A 23759-nucleotide genomic window follows, 5' to 3' on the forward strand; every position below is an offset into this window, starting at 1 on the left:
GCAAACTGTGCATGAAGTCCTCCCGTACCTGATAGAGGGATTTGGAAGTCTACACTAATCATCCCCACCCCATCTGCATGAGGCCATGGCTTGCTGAGGGTTTGTAAGCCTTTGATAGCCTATAGGGAGGAGCTAACTAGCTGAAAAGAATGTAGGCAAAAGCCAACACCTAAGTGGCAGTCACCTCCAATGGACAGGTGTCCCAGGTACTTTCCATGTCCTGGGGCCAATGTGCAGTAAACTGCTGCACAGTGCAGGGACTGTGGCAGAGAATTTGCACTGCTGGTGCAATTCTGTGCTGTAGGAACCTGAAAATGCATGTTACTGAGCCCAATAAACAAGCAAATTGGCTTCTGTGCATGCAGGCCGCCCTTTTTAACAGCCTCAAAGAACAGGCTATACTGCAGGGCAGATACCGCTCCACTGTAACATGTCAAGCACACCCCACAGGGCTTTTAGGGAGTTGACCACTAACCCATAACACCATACCATAACAGAAACATTTTAAAAAATGTTGTTACGTGTCCTGTTCTGTCTGTAAAAATTAGTTGTAGAAGCATAGCCATTTTATAGCTTGTACCCTTAAACTTAAATGCAATTGCATTTTGCAATTCCATATTGCACCTGTCCAATACAGAAATGGTGCAGGAATTCTGCTACATCAGTGAGGAAGACTTGAGCCTTTGCCAACCATTGCAAATCTGCCAATGTTAGTCCAGGTCTTGAAAAGGAGGATCATGGCTACAGGATGATTGTTAGTACCTGGTAGAAAGTACAAGTTTCATTTGAACAGATGGCTAGGCTGTGTACATTCAATAGTTTTTACTAGATTGTGGTAATCCTTCATTGCTTGTAGAAGTTTTGCAACACTTAGGATAATGTAAAGTCTTTCACACATTTCCCAACATGAATGAAGGTGACAGGTACTTAAAAGTGCACAGTTGTCTCAGCATATGTTTCAAAATTATTGGTTAATAATTTAAAGATTTATTTACACATGGTTAGTGTTAAAGGGGTTTACACCAATGTTAGGCATTTATTGTTTTCTGTGTTCCTGCAGAGGTAATTAACCCCTTTTTTTCCCTGGTGGTTTGTCATGGTGACAAAAACAAAAACAAAAAAAGGAAGAAAAATTCTAGGATGTCATCATAGCAAAAGCGATGGCAAAATCCTAGAATTGGGGCAACTATTCGTGTGACAGCACTCTAAAGCCTAGCACATATACAATCAAAAATCAGACGAAAAAAATACTGCTTTTGAAGCAATCGCACGATAATCTGATCGTTAGTACACAGCTTTCGAGAGCCGATCACAACAGTTCATGCAAAATTTTCCAAACTTGAAAATCTTTCTTGTACGATGCCAGAACGTATGATTTCTTTTAAACCACTTGCTGCCCGCCATATAGCAAAATTATGGTGAAGTGGTTTCAATATCCTGACCGGATATTGACGTCGCCAGGATATCAAGCGTCAGTCTGACACACCGCAACACCGATCTAGGTAAAGACTCTGACGGAGACTCTTTACCATGTGATCAGCCGTCCAATCACGGCTGATCAGTGTAAACAGGAAGAGCCGTTGATTGGCTTTTCCTCACTCGCGTCTGGCAGATGCGAGTAGAGGTGAGCCGATTTGGCTGCTCCTCTGAAAGGGGGTCTGTGCTGATTGATTATCAGTGCTGCCCCCCCCCCCCCCCCCCCCCAAGGATGCCCACACTGGACCACCAGGGACGCCACTAGACCACCAGGGATGCCAATCAGTGCCCACAATGGATAGCAGTGCCCACAATGAGCACTGATTTGGCAGGCATTATTGTTTGGCACTGATTGGCATCCATCCGTACCAATTAGTGTACATCAGTGCCGCCTATCAGTGCCCATCAGTGTCCCATATCAGTGCCACCCCATCGGTGCCCATCAGTGAAGGAGAAAAACTAATTTACAAAGTTTTGTAACAGGAACAAAAAAAAAAAAAAAAAAAGTCGGAAAACAAAGACCATGCTCAGAAACGATAGAAAATATTACAATACAAATTACATCACTTCCAAAGTTGTATTCTGTTCTACGAGAATTTTTGTAACTTTAGTAACCTTCATTTTCAATATGAGACTAGCGTGCAAAAAAAAAAAAAAGACCATAATTCGTCTTACATTCTCGTGTGCACGAGGCTTCATATGGAAAAGGAGTTCACTAGAGACATTTCTCAACATTTCCTGTTGTATCTTCAGGGCAGGCAGTACAGAGAAATCTCCCTAGTGGGACAGATGGCAACAGACAACTTGATAGGGGTTTTACCATTCTCTACTCTATCTTGAATGGAAAAAAAAAAAAAAGTTTAAAATACAAAAAAGCAACTGAAAAAACAGGAATACAAGAACAGTCTGTGATTACTTGCTTTAAAAGGTGCAACTGTCATTCTTAATCTTGCTTGGAAAAAAAAAAATTAAAAAAAAAAAAAAAAAAAAAAAAAAAAAAAAAATGTTGGATTCCAATTTCTTTGGTTTCTCCCAAAACCTAAGTTTAATCAAAACCTTTTCAAAAAAAAGGAAGAAGAAAAAAAAAAAAAGAATAGAAATAAAAATTCCATAGTTTCTAGACGCTTTAACTTTTGCGCAAACCGAAAATATGTAGCAGAATACTCATTGGCCTAAAAACTGATGAAGAAATTAGATTTTTTTCCTTTTTTTATTGGATAAGTTTTAGAGCAGAAAGTAAAAAATATCTATTTTTTCAAAATTGTTGGTCGTTTATAGCGCAAAAATAACAAAAAAAAAACAAAACAACTATTTGTGGGAAAAAAGGACATGTAGTAAAATTTTACATTAGACGCTGGTTTTACTAGTAACTGGTGTACTTAATCCCTTGGTGCCGACACCTTTAAGGGGTTTGGCATCTCGGGAGGCAGGGTGGGTCACAGCAGCCTTATGATCCGAAAACTCCCCATCGTAAGAAGCAATCGGGAGTTTTTCATGAGCCGCAGGGCCTGCGCTCTCAGCACAGCTTTATTGGTGCTAATGCATGCAAATATGCAGTCCCTCGACACCAAGGCCTAGCCGTTGAGAGGCCGCATATTTGCGCACGGTTGGCGCCTAGGGGTCAAAATATAGAATGTCCTCATATGATATGGTTGCTGGGTTAGGTGACAAATTGAAATCTTCCTACGTACTACTACAGCCAGCTTCAAGACTGTACAATCAGACTGTAACATGTGTGGCCACGTTTACACTTCAACTGCAGTATACGTGCCAGTTCACACAGGGGCGACTTGTCAGGCGACCTAGCCGCCTGACAAGTTGCCCCCCGTTCTGTACAATGGAACCGTTCTAATAGGAAGCAAGTCGCTCGACTTAGAAAAAGGTTCCTGTACTACTTTGGGGGCGACTTGCATCGACTTCTATACAGAAGTCGTTTTGCAAGTCGCTGTGGGAGTCGTGTGCAGGTCGCCTCGGTGAGGCGACCTGCAAGTCGTGCCGCCCCTGTGTGAACCGGGGCTACCTCCAAATAGTCTAGAAAAAATATTTTACTGCTGTATAATACTGCACATCTTTATTTTTACTTTTTCAGCATTGAACATGACTGCCCCCTTGCCATGTCCCAATAAGAAATTAGTAAATAAGAAAACACTTAATAAATGCAGTAATTTTGTTTTTCCATTTTTACAGAACAGAAATAAATCATTTTCCACAGGCAGATATTCCTCAAGAGGAAATGTATACAATTAGACAGTTTGTAAGTCCGAGTTGTTATTCACCAGTTTGTCCACAAGGCACAGAATGCTTCTCACTATAAAACAAGGCACTTTGCATAACATCTGTCTTTAACTGACATTTAGTTTAACATTGATGTTCATTGCTGCCAACTCGGCCACAAAATATCGAAATACGTAAGGCACAGACACAGTGTCAATTGTATCAGAACGATTGCAGATTGAACAATAGTGCTTCCTGTTCCGCATGGATGACCAGGATGGAGGAGGCTTCTCTAGTAAAGGGGACAGGAGGCTGCCACATTCTAAACACACATGGGCCTCCGACCTATCAGAACAGTTAAAAAGTCTATCATGGAGCAAGAAGGATGTACCATGAGCCAACAAAGCATCACGTTCCATCTCTCCAAAGCGTATACCTCCCTGTATGTTCCTGCCACCCACAGGCTGGTTGGTCACCTTGTCTCGAGCTCCTGTTGTCCTCACTTGGAACTTGTCAGAAACCATGTGACGCAGTCGCTGGTAGTAGACCACACCAATAAAAATGTCTGCCTCTAGCTCCTCCCCACTAATGCCACTGTATAGTTTCTCTGTGCCATAGTAGTTATAGCCAGCTGCCTTCAGCATCTCACCAAAATATTCCAGAGCCGAATTCTCTTCAGAGAAGGTAAAAGGTGTGGCATCGTGGCACAAACCATGCAAGGCCGCTGATTTGCCAGCCATGCTCTCTATCAACATTCCAATGGTCATTCTTGATGGGAAACCATGTGGGTTGAACAGAATGTCTGGAACCATTCCACTTTCAGTGAATGGCATATCTTCTGATGGCCAGAGTCTACTGAGGATGCCCTTCTGGCCATGCCGGCTGGCAAATTTATCTCCGATAGTTGGGTTTCGTGGCACCCTCATGGTGATGCAAACAGATTTAAACTTTCCAATGCCCAGGTCATTGCTGCAAACTTTGATGTTGTCTACAACACAGTCTTCTTTACTCCTGAAACAAGACGTAAAACACAATTTAAACCAGCTAGCAAGGCACAGAAACAACCTTACAATACAAAAAACATTGATTTTGCCATCGCTTTTGCTATGATGACCTGGACCAAAACGTAAACTTAGATACAAAGGCCTCATTTACATGGGCAGCTGAGGGGAGGAAAAAGGCAGTAGAGCAGTGATTTTTCTGCTCCTCAAACCACAAATTAACATGGCAAGAAACCATGTTAGCACACACTGCTGCCATTGTGGTGCTATGAAAATTCTATAACTCATTCAAGTGCATGGAGCCACTATGCAGCAGTATGTTGTGCAGGCTTTCAAATGGTAATAACCAGTATCCACAGGAGTCATATCGTCCATTACAGTCCAGTACATCACCCATGTTTTACTCCTTTAACCACTTGCCGACCAGCCACAGTACATATACTGCGGCAGGTCAGCTCTATTGCACAAAATGACATACCTGTACGTAGTTTTATGCAATGGATACTGTGCGATCGTGGTACAGAGAGGCAGAACAGGGATCTACCTATAAAAACAAATGCGGATCCCCGTTCTGACAGGGGACAACATGGAGATCTGCTGTTCCTAATGATCAGGAACAGCGATCTCTGTTGTCCCTGTAAGCCCATCCCCAACACAGTTAGAACACACCCAGGGAACAGTTAACCCCTTGATCGCCCCCTAGTGTTAACCCCATTCCCTGCCAGTGTCATTTATGCAGTGATCAGTGCATTTTTTTTTTAGCACTGATCACTGTAATAATATCACTGGTCCCCAAAAAGTGGTCACTTGGGGTCAGATTCGTCCGCCGCAATATCACAGTCCTGCTAAAAATCGCAGATCACCACCATTACCAGTAAAAACAAAAATAAATAAATAAATAAAAACCCATAAATCTATCCCCTATTTTGTATAACTTTTGCGCAAACCAATCAATATACTCTTATTGCAATTTTTTTTACAAAAAATATGTAGAATACATATTGGCCTAAACTGATTAATTTGTGTATATATATATATATATATATATATATATATATATATATATATATATATATATATATATTTTTTTTTTGGATTATAGCAGAAAGTAAACCTTTTTTTTTTCCCCAAAAATGTCAGTCTTTGTTTATAGCGCAAAAAATCAAAACCGCAGCAGTGATCAAATGCCACCAAAAGAAAGCTCCATTTGTGGGGAAAAAAAAACAAAACAAAACAAAAAAAACCCCATCAATTTTCTTTGTCAGTTAAAAGGACGTAGTGCGTATTGCAAAAAAAATGGCCTGGTCATTAAGGGGCTAAATCCTTCTGGGGCTGAAGTTGTTAAAGACCCTGCAAGTACTGAAAAATTAGCTGATCTAGAAGAAATGCACTCTGCTTCTAATTTTCTGTTTTGGGCTGACACCACAGAGCCTTTACTAAACTGAGAACACATACAATGGTGTCCACTCAATTGTACAGTTGTAATCTGCCAAACTACAGATCACCTACCTCTCTCCTGTATGCAGAGGGGAGGTGTATTGTAACACAAAGGAAAAACTGGAAGGGCTGATGACACTTCTTGGAGGCATTGCAAGGCTGACAGTTACAAGCATGAATCCCACAGGCAGAGGCATGATGGGACTTGTAGTTTTTCAACAGCTGGAGGGCAGCCAGTTTGAGACCCCTGTACTAAACATACTAAACAGATATAGCCAGACGCTTTCAATTATCCTATTAGCAGATCAAAAGAAAGCCAATAAGGAGCACCCATTGTTAGTGCCCGTTCACATTGGGACGACATGTCAGGCGACTTAGCCGCCTGACAAGTCGTGTCCCGTTCTGTACAATGGAACCGTTCTAATCGGAAGTCGCTCCGACTTAGTAAAAGGTAGTCTAGTACGACTTTGGGGGCGCCTTGAGGCAACTTGCATTGACTTCTATACAGAAGTCGTTTGTCGTGTTGCGCTGCAAGTCATGCTGCCTCAGTGTGAACCAACACTTAGGGGTTTACATACATTTTGGGTAGTGAGATCTATGTGGGATATCACAGGATCTACAATGCAACCTGCATTTTATGAATGTAAAGTGCAGGCCGCTGTATGCAGTAAAACTGTGGTGGGCAGAGGATAGTGGCAACTGCTCCCAGTTTAAATTGGACAATAGGGTATAAAATAGAATTTAATTTGTTAGAATTACTTACTTGTAATACATAATGAAGTTCTCTCCAGTACTTTGATTGAGATAACTATAGAATGGGTCTCCAAATTTCAGGATAGCTCCCACTGGAGGTAGGCCATCTTCATCCAGTCTTCCCATCACCCGCTCATCTCCTGGTTTGATGCCAAACACTAAATTGTCCTCACTACTTTTAACTTTTTGTGAAAGATCTACAAATTCTGTTTTGTACACACTGCCATGGGCAAATCCTCTCTCCCAAGATGACTTGTTTAAAATCTGAAAAAGACAAAAAATACTCTTAAATCTAACTCAAATGTTTTCACAGAGACACCTAAATCTGAACATATTTAGTAAAAGGTGCAGCCACCAAAATACACATTGCTCTGGGACTTGAACTTTTTGACTTTGATAGTAGAGTGCAGGGATCAACCTGAATTCATTTTTACATAAAACAAATAGTGAAATCTGACTGGCTGCCATTGATAAGGTATTAATAATTGTTCTTTTCTTTTCTACAGTTTTTGCGGAGCTGACTTTGTTAGTTGTCGTTTCGTTAGTGGTCCACACTTCGCTCTCAGATCTCATTACTACTTAGAAACCCATTTCTAAGCTCAGCTTGTTCAATTAAGCTTTGGCAATAAAACCTGGAAGCAGATTGGTTTCTATGCAGAAGAAGTGAGCTTGATCTTGCACTCTCCAGCTTTAGTAAATAAGCCCCATGGTTATGTTTTAGAATCTAAATAGACAACTCTCAAGCCTAGAAACTGAAGATATTAGCACCTGAGTGCCAATATGTTTTGAACAGGTTGGAGTACAGATAGTGGACAATTGTCACCTTACCAGAGATTTTAACTACAGCCCAGCAGGGAGCCATGTTATCTCAGATGGAAGGCAAAAGGCCGTCTACTGCAACCTCAGAGGGAATATAATTTTCTCTGTAATAAAGTTCAAAATATTCAGATCGTGCATATCATGGACTACAAGCTCATCTAAAATTGTAAGCTTACGTTGGTTGCACAGAATCTTCGAAAGACCAACATAAGTTATGGAAGGTCTGCTTGCAACAGCCATGAGGTGGGTGAAATTGTCGTAACTGTCACCAGAATTGATGGGTCCATATAACCCATGACCACTTCAGGAGGCAAGAACCATGCTCAGGGCTAAGGAAGAAACATTCCTCAGGAAGTGACTAGTCAAGGGTTAAGGCCTGTACACACGACCAGAAAATCGTACAAAAAATACCGCTTTTGACGTGATCTATAATAATCTGATTATTAGTACACAGCTTTGTCCAAAATTATCCGAACTGACAAAACTTGAAAATTTTCTTGTACGATACCAGATCGTGCGGTTTTAGTTTAATCCGTACAGTTTCCATTCAAAAATAAAATACAAATTCGAATCTATGTTCTGTTGTACGAACATTTTTGAACTTTAAGTAAAATCTTCATTTTCGATGAGACTAGCATGCAAAAAAAAAAAAAAACCCACAAACACGATTATTCGTTCCGATAAACTCATTGTGTGTACTAGGCTTTAGAGTTCAGCCCACATCCATTATCTCAAACTGAGGAGCATGAGATATAGACTTTGTATTGGTCAGGGATTGTGTTCTGAACACAAAATATCTACAAATCTACTCTTGCGAGTTTCCCCATCAGCAGTGTTGCCAACGGTCAGTATTTTTCCTGGCAGCCAGTATAAAAATGGGCACTTTTCTCCTGCCACTAAATGCCAGTGACAGGAAAAGGTTGCAAGTAAAGAAATATGGCTGTGATGCATGGCGCATCCAAGTGCCTGCTACAGTGTGTTCAGGTGGGGGGTGGGGAGTCAGGTGAAGGCGGTGCCCGAATGTGTCTTGTGATGTCATGGTGGAAGGGAGCCGAGTGGGGCGGCTGGCGCCTCGGGTCTGTGGAATGGGAGCAAGGTAAACCGGGAGTGGGACTGGCAGAAATGCCAGTAAGAACTTGGCTGTGTCAGTAAATTTCAATCTGGTAGGTTGGCAACCAGGATAAACCTTACTGCTCAAAAACAGTAAGAGTTAATTTTTTTCTCTTCCCATTTATAATTAAATAGCCAAATTCTGTATGCATTGTTTTCTTTTTTGTTCTCTTCATTTCTCTACATACCTTTATGCACTGCCCACCTTCCAGATATTACATTTTGGCAAGTAACTTTGGTATACTAAGCTAAGAGTGTGTGTGTTGCCCAAAAGACCAGTCAGCAAACAAACTGCAAGGTGCAGGCAAGCTACCATAAGTTGTGTGTGGGGGCAGTGGGCTAGACTATTAAAGCAAGGATTCTAGCTCACAAGGTAGATTGAGGATTCCCAGAAATGTGTGCCAATTGCTAGACTGTTCCCCAACCCTTAGCGTGTACCAGATTGCATGTAAGATTTGTATCTGCTCATGTGTGGCCAGTCAGATTTGGGTGCACTCTCATGGCCAGACATACTGGAGATTGAGAACTGTATCACAGCTGGCTTTATCTGGCCAAATCAAGTTCTGCTCTCATTCCCTCCTACACTAAACAAGGTTCTCACTTAAAATGAGCTAGTTGCCATGGGCTTGCACCTTTGACATCTGGTGGTAGCCATGGAATATAAGTGTGTGTGTTGTACAGCTGTTACTTGTTTCCGGACCGGGGAACTTGGTTTTCTCAGGATAATCTGCCTCCCAATTGTTAATGTGCAAGGACATGCGACAGGTGGCTTTCCTAGGTTCCCTTGTCTGTGACAGGTAGATCAACAGTTGTGGACATACATTTTCTTTTATTATATTTAAATAGAATGGACAAGAATTATAATCAGTCAGGTTTTTATTACTGTCCATGTTTATACTGAAAATAAGGGGGAAAAAAAAAAAAAAAAAAAAAATCACACATTTTATGGTTGTCACTTTCACAATGGATAACTTCAAATTAGGGACCCTTGTGTTGGTGCAACCATCAAAACTTGAATTTATGTTCACAAAGAGAACATTTTTACTCTTTGGGGTACATTTTCCTTAATGAGCAACAGGGGAAACACTGACAAGGTTCTAAGTTGACCTACTCAATGCAAGATTTCCACTCACAGCTTGGTAAATCCAGACACTTGGAATGTTGCTTGATTGGATGTGTTCTATAATGTCTTTACAATGGGCATTTGACAATGGCAAGTGATTGTCAAATCAATTTACCACTCTGAAAGGCTCTGTTCACACCAGGAAGGTGCAACCATGAGCTCTCCTTCATGTTTCTGCACATTTAAGACAGCCCATTACATTTCAATAGGCTTCCCCCCTGCGTGAGAAATGTGCAAAACAGGAGAATGCACCATTTTAAAAATGATGCTGCAAAACGCATGGCACTGCATTTTGGTGTGCATGTTAGCAGATTGTATGGATGTGCCATTAAGAATTAATGACATCGCCACACACTGCTGAAAGTGCCTACAGTTAAGGGAAGTGACAAACACCTGTAAAACCGTTCATTTTTTTAGCTGCAGTGTGCATGAGGCCTAATAAATTGCTCTCATTCAAAAAGCAATTTACTAATATATGTATGCTACTCTTACGCCACGGACTAGAGTTCAAGATGACTTATGCATAAATATAACATACCATAGCATCTTCCATATCATATCCGGTGTATGAAATGACGGCCACAATAGCATTGGTGCCAACAGGATAATTATCCATGTCAAAGTAATCATACATAGAGGGGCGTACTAGCGGACTCTGTGGGGTTTGGAGACGATATAATTTATTGTCAGAACGATCCTGGTAGGTCATTAGTGGAAAGCCCATAGTCTGTTTACCTGAAAAAAAAAAGAAGGAAACATAGCTGAAGTCCTGGGCATTCCAAAGAGAATAATAATAAAATATATATATATATATTATATATATATATACATACACACATACACATATACACACACACACACACCAGCATAGATGTGTCTCATTGCCATTCTGTGTGAAGGATATGAAATCTGTGGTCTGGCTCTTAGACAAGGGTACACTGTAACAGCAGCAAGCAGCGACACATTTGAGTTTGTGGTGAATCAGTCATTCCAGTTTTTATTTACATGTGGCTGTAAGAACATCTCTGAACTACTTGGGAAAAGAATAATAATAACCAAGGGCTATGTTACACAAATAATGCAGGAACTCATTTGTTCAGCTGTATAACAACAACTTCACAGTTGTTATATTGAGTAAGGTCATAACTTGAATTGCAAAAAAAAAAAAAAAAAAAAAAAAAAAAAAAAAAAAAAAAAAAAGGGAAGAAGGGTTACTGATAAAAATGTCCCTATTTTATTTATACTAATAATTGTTCCATATATTTTATGGCAAATCTGCTTCAACTTATTATATGAAAATATATTTCTAGATGTTGCTGTGGAAAATATTAATAAGATGGGGCTTTTCCTATTTAAACCCTTTCACTTTTTCAGAAAGCAAAACTGGTCAGGCACGGATCATACTTCACCTCCAATCCCAGGGACTTATGCAGAGATGGGAGAATTCCATGTTGGGTGACCTACTTACGGACTAAGATTTATTTCACAGGCTGTGAAATGTGATAAATATACTATTCCAATGAATCTATGATTTTTTTCTTTGAAACGTCATATATTTCAACAATCTATTATCCAATACGGAACATATGGACAGGCCACTATTGTTTATGGTTTCTTGCTGTCAGTTGGATAAACCTTGCAGTGCGAGGGAGGTTTCGGGGCAACATTCACATATGTAACCCCAGGTGGATCTTTACATCTAACAAGCCTGGGAGTGTATCCTTCTTTGGACCACTGCATTTTTTACTTCTCTTTATCAGGGCTACCACAGATACTTTATAGATCTTGGAACATACAGTTGGAATCTACTAACTTACAGCACAGCCGTGGACACCTGGGGTAATGACCCTATAGGAATCTTGTACTGCATATTTACATTATTGGCCATCCACAGGAGTATCTCTTGGAATCCTATCCCTGAAACCCAATTCATAGACTAGGTGTCTCTCCCTCCTCCACACTTAGACTTTGATAAGTTAGGGGGAATTACAATTCATATTCTATACCTTGTTGGGTCAAATAATAGGATTTTTTATAACAGCTTACCTGTAAAATCCTTTTCTTTCGATGGACATCATGGGACACAGAGCCTCAGTAATAACTGATGGGTTATATAGGTATCACTAGGTGATTGGACACTGGCACACCCTAACCAGGAAGTTCAACCCCCTATATAATCCCTCCCCTTACAGGGATACCTCAGTTTTGTAGCAAAGCAATATAAGTGTATTAGAAGAGGGGCGGGACCTCTGTGTCCCGTGATGTCCATCGAAAGAAAAGGATTTTACAGGTAAGCTGTTATAAAAAATCCTATTTTCTTTCTCGAACATCACGGGACACAGAGCCTCAGTAATAACTGATGGGATGTCCCAGAACAATGCCACCTGAGGGGAGGGGAATCACAACCAAGTAGGGTACAATCATACCTGAGGACCCTGTACCGCTGCCTGCAGCACACTACGCCCAAAGGCGATATCCTCATGCCTTCTCACATCCACCTGATAAAATCTGGTGAATGTATGGACTGAAGACCAGGTTGCGGCCTTGCAGATTTGAGCCATAGAGGCCTGGTGATGCACTGCCTAAGAAGCACCAATAGCCCTTGTGGAATGTGCCTTGATCTGAAACGGAGGAATCTTCTGTTTCAAACCGTAAGCTTGAATAATCAATTGTCAAATCCATTTAGAAATGGTAGCTTTTGACGCTGCCTGTCCTCTATTGGGACCTTCTGGCAGCACGAACAAAACATCCGTTTTGCGAATTTGAGCAGTTGCTTCCAGATAGGTCTTGACAGGTCTTGACTGCTCTTACTACATCCAAAGAATGTAGAGACCCTTCTTCCGAAGAACAGGGATCTGGAAAAAAGGAAGGCAGAACAATGTCTTGGTTTAGATGAAAATCTGAAACCACCTTCGGTAAAAAACTAGGATGAGGGCGCAATACCACTCTATCCTTGTGTACAATCAAATAAGGCTCTTTACAGGAAAGAGCTGGCAATTCTGATACTCTTCTAGCAGAAGAAATGGCTACCAGAAAAATTTACTTCCTTGTCAACAAGACCAAAGGAATCGTATTGGTTCAAAAGGCTGTTTCTGTAAAACAGACAGAACCAAAATTAAAGTCCCAGGGGTTTAGGGGCGCCCTAACCGGAGGATTAAGACGCATCACCCCCTGCATAAAGTTTCGGACCAAAGAATGCGAAGCAAGTGGCCGTTGAAACAACACTGATAAGGCCGAGACCTGGCCCTTGATGGTACTCAAGGCCAGCTTCATCTCTAATCCCAATTGTAGAAAATCAAGAATTCTACCTATCACATATTTTCTGGGATGCCAATCCCTGGATTCACACCAGGATACATAAGCTTTCCAGACTCTATTCTGGAAGCTGGCTTCCTTGCATTGATCAAGGTAGATATCACAGGACCTGAAAGCCCACAACTCTTCAGAACGTGGGTTTCAATAGCCAAACCGTCAAATTTAGCGTTTGTAAGGCAGGATGGAACACTGGACCTTGAGATAACAGGTCTGGGCGTACCGGTAGGGTCTACGGGGAACCCACCGTCATCCTTACTATTTCTGCATACCAAGCCCTTCTGGCCCAGGCGGGGGCCACCAGAAGTACTGACTTCCTTTCCTGCCTGATCCTGCGAAGGAGTCGTGGCAGTAGCAGAATAGGCGGGAATGCATAAATCAGTGAGAACCGATGCCACGGAATCACCAACGCATCCGTCCCGCATGCAAGAGGATCCTTTGTCCTTGCCACAAATCTGTCTATCTTTTTGTTGATTCGGGATGCAAAGAGATCTACATCTGGAACCCCCCATCTTTGGCATATGGCCCAAAAGACGTCGGGATGCAGAGACCATTCCCCTGGGAGTAACTGCTGGCGACTTAAATAGTCCGCCTGCCAGTTCTCTATCCCTGGAATGAAAACTGCCGATATGCATGGCACATGCTTCTCTGCCCAGACTAAGATCTGGTTCACCTCTCTTTGAGCAGCTCGGCTCCTGGTGCCTCCCTGATGATTGACATAAGCCACTGCTGTGGCATTGTCGGACTGGATCCTAACTGGGCAACCCTGTAGCCTGATAGTCCAGGCCTTTAGGGCTAGATATACCGCACGGATCTCCAGAATGTTGATGGGTGAGGTCCTCTCGGTTTTGGACCATACACCTTGGACCGCAGACTGTTCCAGAACTGCTCCCCAACCCGACAGACTGGCATCTGTTGTTACCACCGTCCAGGTAACCGGTAGAAAGGATTTCCCCTTCTTCAGGCTTTCGGGTATTAGCCACCAATTGAGGCTCAGACGCACCGCATGAGACAAGTGCATTGGAAAGTCTAATGCCTGAACCTTCTTGTTCCAGGCCGACAGAATACTGTGTTGCAGTAGTCTTGAATGAAACCGAGCATAGGGAACTGCTTCGAATGAAGACACCATCTTCCCTAGCAGCCTCTTACAAAGACGGACAGAAGGACCCTTTTTGGTCCTGACTGCCAGAATCAACTCCCTTAAAGCAGTGATCTTTGCTTGAGGTAGAAATACTTTCTCCTGGCTTGTATCTATGATCAGACCCAAATACTCCAGTCTTCTTACTGGTTTTAGGAAAGATTTTTCTAGGTTGAGGATCAAACCTAGGTGTTCCAGATACTTGACTGGGGTCCTCAAGTTCCCGTTCAAGGAGGCTACCGACCGGTCTATCAAGAGCAGGTCGTCTAGGTATGCTATGACAGCTATACCTTGAGCCCTTAATCTGGCCAGAGGAGGAGCTAAGATCTTTGTGAACACTCGAGTTGCAGTGGCTATCCCAAACGGCAGAGCCACAAACTGGAAATGGCGCCCTCCTATCTCGAAGCAGGTGGAGACTACTGTCCGAATTGATTCCATGCGGAAGGACTGAATCCTTAGGAATCGATTCAGATCCCTTAAATCCAGAATGGGTCTGACATCCCCATTTGGTTTTTGGACCGTAAAAAGGTTGGAATAGAAGCCCAATCCCTGATCCTTCGTGGGAACCATCATAATGACCTCCTTCGACAAAAGTCGCTCTAACGCTAGAAGGAGCGACTGCTTTTTCTCTGGATCTCTGAGGACACTTGATCTGAGGAAATGAGGAGAGGGAAATTCTTGGAACTCTAGCTTGTACCCTAAGGTTACCGTGGAGATTACTCATCTGTCCTGAAAGTCCTCCTGCCAGAGCTTTGAGAACTGTTGCAGTCTTCCCCCCACTCGAGCGAGCGGGGGCGCATCTTCATAAAGAGGTCTTAGTGTCTTGTCTAGTAGATTTCTTCCCCCAGGACTTCTTTTGTCCCTGGGGTTGACTCTTGTTTCTTGACCCAGACGGAGGAAGCCGTCGCGACTGCCTGGAGGCTGATGCCCCTGGCGCTGGGGAAAGAGTCCGTTTGAAAGAGGGACGCTTACTCTTCTTAACAGGTAAGAGAGTGCTTTTCCCACAAGAAATCCTTTTGATATAATTATTCAAGTCTTCTCCAAACAACCTTGCACCACGAAACGGAAACCCAGCCAGCAGCTTCTTACATGGTGCTTCAGCTGACCAATTTTTCAACCATAAAATTCTACGTATATGCACCAACCCAAGTGAAAGACGAGAGGTCTGCATGATAGAATCTCTGATTGCGTCAACAACAAAACATAAGGCCGCTGGGAGGTTAGCCAACCCCTGGGCCTGCTGTTCAGGTAGAACTTTGATGACCTGCTTAACATGGTCTCTTAAGTATTGACAGACTCCAATCGCTGCTACTGCAGGTTGAACCACTGAACCAGCTAAGGAGAAAACATCCTTCAACAGGGATTCCATCTTTTTATCCACAGGATCCCTGAGCATCGTTTACAGGACAAGTCAGACTATTATTTACGAAGGAAATGGCCGCATCAATGGCCGGTATTCCCCACATTTTAATAAACTTTTCTTCCATAGGATAAAGTGTTGAAAACTTTTTCGGCGGAAGAAAACGTTTATGTGGGTGATCCCACTCAGAATAAAGGAGCTTTTCAAGTAAATTATGAACAGGAAAAGCATGTGCTGTTTGAGGAGGTTTCAGTGACCCCCAAAGAAGAAGAGGGTTCTTTAACTGATTCAGATATGGGCAACTTAAATGTGGAGCGGACCAATCCAGCAAGGATCTGCACTAAGACTTTCTCCTCTTGGGAAGCCGAAGAGGGTCCCTCTTCACTTGATTCCTTCGAAGAGGAATCATCCGTCCCATCCCGATTTTGTGAAAGGGGATCTTCTCCTTTATCCCAGACCTCCTCTACCTGAGGGTCTTGGGAAACAGAGGAAGGCCTAGTACGTTTTCTTCCACTGAGTGAAGATGTAATCACGGCCATTAATCTTTCCTCTAATCCATTAATTGTTGAGGAAAAAACCTCCTGTGTAATGTATACAGGGGCTGAAGTGCCAGAAGCAGGTGTAGCCCCTGACCCCAATGGCTCTCCCTGGCTAGCCGTCCCTGGCCCCTCAGGGGGGAGGATGCTGCAGAAAGGGGGTCCTCAGAACCTGAAGGAGATCCCCTAGAGCCTCTGGTTCTTGGGGTATTTGAACCTCTTCTACCCATAGTGCAAAGCAACAAGGTGGAGGTATCACAAAATGAACACTGACTGCTGAGCGATGTAGTCTGGCAAAAGCCTTGCTACCAAATGCCCAGTCTGGTGTTTCTTTAGTAAATGCTGCCTAGGAGAATGCCTGTGTCCCACCTTACATGCGACCGTCAGCTCTGTGTCCCTCCAAAGGCTTTGTGCACCTGTAAAGTGTGCCTTTAATAGCTTGCAGCCGGCAAATGTGGACGTCTGAGCACGCTGTGCTGACGCGCCCCCCCCCCCCCCCCTTTCGTTTTTCAAAAAACTGTGCGCTTCCCGCGCGAGCCGACCCTCCGGGACAAGCATGGAGGGAAGGCTGGGAGTGGAGGAGGAAGGAGAGAGGCCAGCAGTGATGGGGCCTGCACGTGGCAATGGCGGCGGCGATAGTGCGGTGTATAACCGCAACACAGACCACCTGCGGCCTCCCCCTAGTCTGGGGGGGAATATCCCTGAGGAGAGCCCCCCATCCCATCCTACCTGGAGCCGGCTAGAGGAGCTTGTGCAGCGTGAAAACACTGAGACAGACATCAGCATGAGAATGTATGTGCTCTTGGCAGCCCCCGGTGGCGACAATAGGCATAGCATGCATTTACTTTAAAGGAGAAATCCTACTAGAATTAAAAAATTCTGTGGAATCTCCCTTGCCTTATCCAGCCGCAGGGTTCTGTTATACAGACCCAATCTTCACCTCTCACGGTGGGCTCCGTTTGGAAAAACCTTCAGAGACTGGGGCCCCCTACGGATAGGGGGATGCACAGTTCTGGGCCTGTAAAGCACCCGGCCAGAAATAAGGATAGAAAACCATTTTCTGATATGCGGGGTCCAGCTCTCTAAAAAAAGGAAGCGTTACAGGTAAAACCTAATTTCTTCGGACACGAGGCCCGTGTACCATCCAATTCAGCCTAGAAAGGACACTTTGAAATGGATCCGGTTCGCCTGGCTTGCCCCAGTATAGGATATAGCATATTCCCTTTGGAGCTCAGCACAGGACATCTTTACACGTCCAACACCTAAGACACTGGCGTAAAAACGGAGGTATCCCTGTAAGGGGAGGGATTATATAGGGGGTTGAACTTCCTGGTTAGGGTGTGCCAGTGTCCAATCACCTAGTGATACCTATATAACCCATCAGTTATTACTGAGGCTCTGTGTCCCGTGATGTTCGAGAAAGAAAAAATGTTTTTTTGAATATGTGAGGTGGATATACAGTTAACATAAGAGTAGTTTGTCTTATGCGGTACCATTTTATAATGTTGCATTCTCTTTTGATAATAAATACACAACGGATTCTAAATTGATCCAGCGAGCTGATATATATATTATTTTTGTTCGTAGGGATGTTCGAGCCTAATCAGGATTTTTATTCCTAGTTTCATATTCCTTACCCATAGCTCCCACCCCCTTCAGTCTCTTTTTCGGAGACATTTTAGGCATTTGCCTACACATGGACACACATATATTTTATAAGGATTAATGAGTAGGAGGTAGTATCTTGAGGATCTTTATTTCTCTTAGTGTTATCAATAAAAAACACTAAAGGTCATTTTGGGGCGCACAAACAATATATTACCCAATTTTTTGGTAAAATACAAAAGATGAGGTTGCACGAGTTAAATGCTCTTTTGGCCATACATCTCCTGTGGGTCACAGGAGTGCACTTAGTTCTGCGCTCCTGTGACCCAGATTCAGCCAACATCGGGCTGTCGGCTGGTGGCAGAGCTGGTCCAGGCTCTGCAGGGATCCAGACAATGGTCGGCATCCACCCAGATGCCTGACCGGCAGGTGGCTCAGCCTCTCAGCACGCCGCTGAAAGCCAGAGCCAGCCACTTCACCCCCCTCTATGGTGGGGCAAAGCACAGAGAGGTAACTGACAGTCCCCGCTTTGTGCTCAGGGCAGACCGAAGAACTGAGCGATCAGGGGTGCTTGATTGCTCAGTTCATTGTTTGGAGCCCATGGGGGACAGCTGCATCCACCTATCCGAGTATGAAAATTTTGAAATACCACATTTCCTCTTTAATAGATGACCAACAAATTAATATTTAAAGTGGTTGTTAACCCACTTCTATCAAATCTTCTTATCCCCTCTGTATCTTAATAACGTGTCCCTGTGCCTGTGTTCTGTAAAAAAAAAAAAAAAAATTGAAGATCTGTACTGATAAGCTCCGCGCGCACAGCCGATTATTCTCCTCGCTCCGGCTCTCAGCTGCAGTGGGCGGGGCCGAGCTGTCTCTGGTTTCACCCAGAAGAGTAAAAGTGGTTGTAAACCCTCTCATATACCCAGAGAAGTGAATAGCTGCAGGTGATACACAGATGAAACAAATCCTTCCGCATAAATTTTACTTGTTTATCTGCAGTCTTCTCTTTATGCAGCCATTCAAAAGTGCAGAATTGTGATAAAATCCTTCTGCATCTGAGGATCACCAGAGGAGGGGCTGGAGAGCTGCAGTTAGTGTGTGAGAGCTGATTAGAGGAAAGGGACCCCCCCCCCTTCAGGCACGGCGCGGCACAGGAAAGAAGGAGGAATACTGAGCTGCGCTGTGACTAGACAAGCTGTGTGCTGAGCTCCCTCCCTGTTACAAATTTCTCTTATGTGTCGGGAAAACTTGTAAGAAGTGACTCTGTGCTGCTAATGGAGGAACAAAGCACCAGAGAGGAACAACGCTAAGAGCTTTGGAGATGGACAAATAAATTCTACAGATATATGTGATTTGTTCAGGTTTCATGACTGAGGTTTACAACCACTTTAGGTGAAATACAGGCCTTTAGACACGCAACACTATTTTGCCAGACAAAGTAATTTTGTCTGTACACCCAGCCTTTCTACCAAAAGTTGCAGTGGACTTTCACAAGTCCCAGAAAGTCTCATTGGGGTTGATTTATTAAAGGCAAATAGCCTGTGCACTACATTTGCACCAACAAGTGCACTGCAAAGTGCAGTCGCTCCTAGATCTAAGGGGAACATGCAAGAAAAATTGTGTTTAAAAAAAAAACAAAAAAAAAAAAACATTTTTGATTGCACATGATTGGATGATAGAAATCAGCACAGCTTCTGCCTGTGTAAAAAAGAGGCCATAGGGTCCATGCATACTAGGCAGCAGGGAAAAAAATCCAGAAATGCTGGCAGAAAAAAGGAGCATAAGAAGGCTCCTGTGGAGCATATTGTACACGTGTGTAGGGGTGTTTGCATTTTATAAACAGTTTCCCCAAAATACTACAAAAAAAAAAAAAATTAATAATGTAAAAATGCTTGATGTGCCTAAACAGAGCATTTAGGAGCGAATGCGTTTTTTGTTTTTTTTTTGGTCCAAAAGTTTACAAAAAACAAAACAAAAAAAAAGAAAAAAAAAAAGAAGAAAAAACACAAAACACACACGTAATGTTTTTTAAGCCTGTAAAGCCAAAATGTGCATGGACACAAAGGCCAACATAGAGCTGCTTCTACAGGTTGCAAAAAAAAAAAAAACACCTGTATAAGCAGCATTTATGCCCAGTGTGCATAAGGCCTTAATGTCACTTTAAAGCCCATGCAACCCTTAAGGCCCTGTTCTGCATTAAAATGTAGGAAAATACTTGAAAAGTGGATGTGCATTGCCTTCCATTTGTGTGCTAAATTGCTATGGATACTGCCAGTGCCAAAATAAAAAAAAAAAAAAATATATATATTTTTTTTCCCCCAAATAGATATACACTGAGTTGATGTATATTTACATGCATTTAGGTTCATTGTGTTAAAATGCATACATGTAGCATTTTAACGCAATGCAATACACATAAGACCAACGTGCCACACTTCCCACGGAAGCAGATCCATGTGGGAGTAGTCAGTTTGCATTCCTCAGCTTTCTGAATGGAACGATAAGACACCTTGTCCATGCAAAAAATGTCACATTTTGGATTGTTTAACTGTATCAATGATTGTACTAAAATGTATTGTGTAAAAGAGAAGTGAAACTGCATATCAAATGCACTTTTTGCTTATAGGGTTCCAGGACGTACAAATTTTGTTTTCTAATCCACATACAAGCAAAAATAACCCTACCCATCTGGCACTGGTACATGTTCCTGGGGCTCTGGTTGTGGTCAGAGAAGGGAATGAAGTTGGCTACCACACTCATCAGACTGTGTGGAAAGAGCTCTTGATGAGTGGTGACACCAGAGACAATTTCGCTTTCATATATCGCTATGTTCAAAAAGATCTGAAAAAAAATAAAAATACCACACATGTCAAGTTGAGATTAAAGCAGTTTTATGGGACTCAAAAGCAAACATTTATTAATTCGCAGATTACCAATCAGCAATTCTGATCTGACCAGTAAGTGTTATTTTTCAACAGAACAAGCTATCCTGCAGATGTAGCAGTTAGAGATAAACCATTTACTACTGACAGGGTTTGGTCAGCTTTTAGTTATGTAAAATATTTATCCCCAAAAAAAAAAAATATAGTGCTGCAAATGCTTATTAAAGTGTTAGCTGGAGTTTGGCTTCAATTTGTTAGTGTATTTAAATTTGCTAGTCCATCTAACACTACCCTCTCCCCAAACGGACATTTCTGTTCAAAAGGTGTCTCTTTGCTTCATCCACAGTGTAGGCACTCTAATACAGAGGTGTGTTACTGGCAGAACCACCAGGTGAAAACAGAAGGGGAAAAAAAATCCTAAAAAGAAAAATGCAGCCACCACATCTTAAGATTCTTAAAGCCATTAAAAGTCAGCAGCTACAAAAAGTGTAGCTGCTGACTTTTAATAAATCGGACACTCACCTGTCCCACAGTCCAGCGATGCGGCCGCAGCAAGAAGCCCCGCTCCTCTCCCCCTCCTCTCCGCGGCGCCGGCATTCTAACTGTGGGCGCCCAGCTGTGGCTTCACAGCCAGGCGCACACCGCGCATGGGCGAGCTGCGAAAGGCCGGGCAATCTTCTGGGACCTGTAACGTGGGAGGGAGGGGGGAGAGGTGAACTTCCTTTGGGCGCCAGGGGAGGAATTGGGAGCTGGGTGCCTGTTAAAAAAAAAAAAAAAAAATGGGTACCCACTACCCCCCCCCCCTCAAAAAAAAAAAAAAAAAAAAAAAGCCAGGGGGTCACCAGAACTTAAAGCGGAAGTTCCATTTTTGGGTGGAACTTCACTTTAAGCTCCGTTATATTTTTGGTTAAATACCGCTTTAATTACATTAACACCAAAAACAAAAAGAGCAGTTTATGTATTCCTACATAAAAAAAACGAAAAACAAAAACAAACAATCTTTCAAAAGACCCATGTAAATACATTTTCTCTGCCAAAGGCAAAAAGTGAATATTATGAGGCTATTGTTTTCCCCAGGTCAGATGTTTATTCATAAAAAGTAGTGTGAATCAAGGAATTACTGTGTTAAGTGGCTATAATTTGCTATTTTCCTGAGAAGTTAATAGAGCTAATGATCATAGGAAATAAAATACTTACTATGATCATCTGCTCCATCTAGTGGCCATAATGCAGAATTTTCCTGATTTATGCTATTTTTATGAAATAAGAGCTTCCAACCTGAAGGTAAAGAGAAGGCAAGTAACATTTGTTATTTCAGCATTCACAAAGAATGAATGCAAATGCAGTTTAGCAGGATGGTCTTAAAAGCAGAACAGTACCCATACTTATTCTTTACGCAGTCTCTAAATGTTTCTTGTACATAAACCATCATGACTCTGCTATAGAAATATATGTTTTCTCCCTCTCCAAGTGATCAATCTGATCAATGCTATGTTCTGGTAGATAATAGAGCAATAGGCAAGAGCAGTGGGATGAGCTGTGTGAGAGTGCAATAGATTTTTACATTGGCATGTCAGTTTGTGGTAACAGAGGGACTGGTTGTGAGAGTGTGATAGAACTAACTGGCTGGTTAAAGATTACAGTGCCAAGATATGCAATTGTATACATAGCCAATATAAAAGCTCTAGCACAGATACTGAGACTTGGCCCATGAAGTATAACTGAGCCTCTGTGATGTTTGAACAAAGTCAGCACTTATATGGTAAGAAAGGAAGAGGAAGACCCGGTCATGAGGAGTACTGTACCAAATACCTGCAAATGTTACACATCACATAACATGCACTATACATGAAAAATATAACTATTGCAAGGTACGCTTGTAGTAGTGTTTTCTATCACATGTCAACACTTTTGCTTTGGTATAATATCCAGGGAAATTGCGGTGCCTGAAACCTTGGAGGGGCTAAAACCAACATACCTGCTCTAATGTTCCTATAAGCTCTTCTTTCCCAACAGCTAGATTCCTGACAGGACGAACCATTCTACAAGGAGTGGTGAAGATAAAAAGTCCAGGATACAGACTGGCCTTCCCAGTCATTGGAATCAACACTATTTCTGTCCAGGGTGGAATCTTTTTTTCCTGCGTTACCTATTATTGAAACAAAATGAAGCAAAGCTGTTATAAATAGCACAAAGACCATCATTTACTATCAATTAAAACTGACTCTGTTCAAATTTCATGGTAAATAAATGAGACATTGTTCATTAAGACAGGTATACAAAAATGTTTTATTTGCATATTGGGTAAATAACTCTTCATATCTTTCTTAGGTACATCTGTCAAGAGAAAAATTTGTGGACTGCCAATGCTTCCCACTTGTAAATGCGTGAGATGTCTGGCTTCTTTAGGACAGAGAATAAGCCTGCAGTCAGAATTTTACAGTTGAACTTGTTCCAGGTCTGACTCTGGGCATCAGTATAAACAAGAATTTTCAGAAGGAAAGACCAGCAGTTATTTTCGTAAGGTTAACGAGGAACTCCATGTTTCCTGTCCCTTTTAAAAAGAAAAAAAAAAAAAAAAGTTTGTTTGGACCAAGCTGGTCCAAACTAACCATTTCCTTCACTAAGTACTGCATTAGCTCTAAGCACTGTATGACCTGTATTCTATTTAGGCAGAGCGGATCAAAGGTAGTTGGGTAGTTGGGTGTAAATGGACAGCAGAGTCGGTTTACTCACAGCCACCCACAGAGCAGAGCAGGCTCAGTCCTTGTCCACTCTGCAGAAACTGAGCAGACACAGATAAGTTATCAGTCCACTCTGCTCTGATCAGTAGGGGATCTGTGAGCTGAACCCCCGCTAACACAATTCGCCCAGTGTGAAAAGGGCCTTACTAACAACTTTGGCAGTACGGTCGTAATATAAAATACTACCTAAATAATGAATGCCACCGCCCATAACAAAAAAACAAAAACACACCATTCTAAATTAGC

The 23759-nt window shown here is 42.4% G+C and overlaps 1 protein-coding gene across 1 annotated transcript in view; it reads right to left on the minus strand.

The window, feature by feature from the left end:
• Window positions 1-3530: 3530 nt before the first annotated feature.
• Window positions 3531-23759, minus strand: part of POLR1B (RNA polymerase I subunit B) — a 39785-nt gene continuing 19556 nt past the window's right edge. Inside the window, exons 11-15 of the mRNA XM_073628034.1 lie at window positions 22748-22918; window positions 20572-20728; window positions 10472-10668; window positions 6892-7145; window positions 3531-4701 (exon numbers count right to left, since the gene is read on the minus strand). Coding sequence (XP_073484135.1) covers window positions 3819-4701; window positions 6892-7145; window positions 10472-10668; window positions 20572-20728; window positions 22748-22918 — 1662 coding nt within the window. The 3' untranslated portion in view covers window positions 3531-3818. The remainder of the gene's footprint in view (window positions 4702-6891; window positions 7146-10471; window positions 10669-20571; window positions 20729-22747; window positions 22919-23759) is intronic.

Source organism: Aquarana catesbeiana, linkage group LG04 (genome assembly GCF_042186555.1).
Source record: "Aquarana catesbeiana isolate 2022-GZ linkage group LG04, ASM4218655v1, whole genome shotgun sequence".
Lineage (NCBI taxonomy): Eukaryota > Metazoa > Chordata > Amphibia > Anura > Ranidae > Aquarana > Aquarana catesbeiana.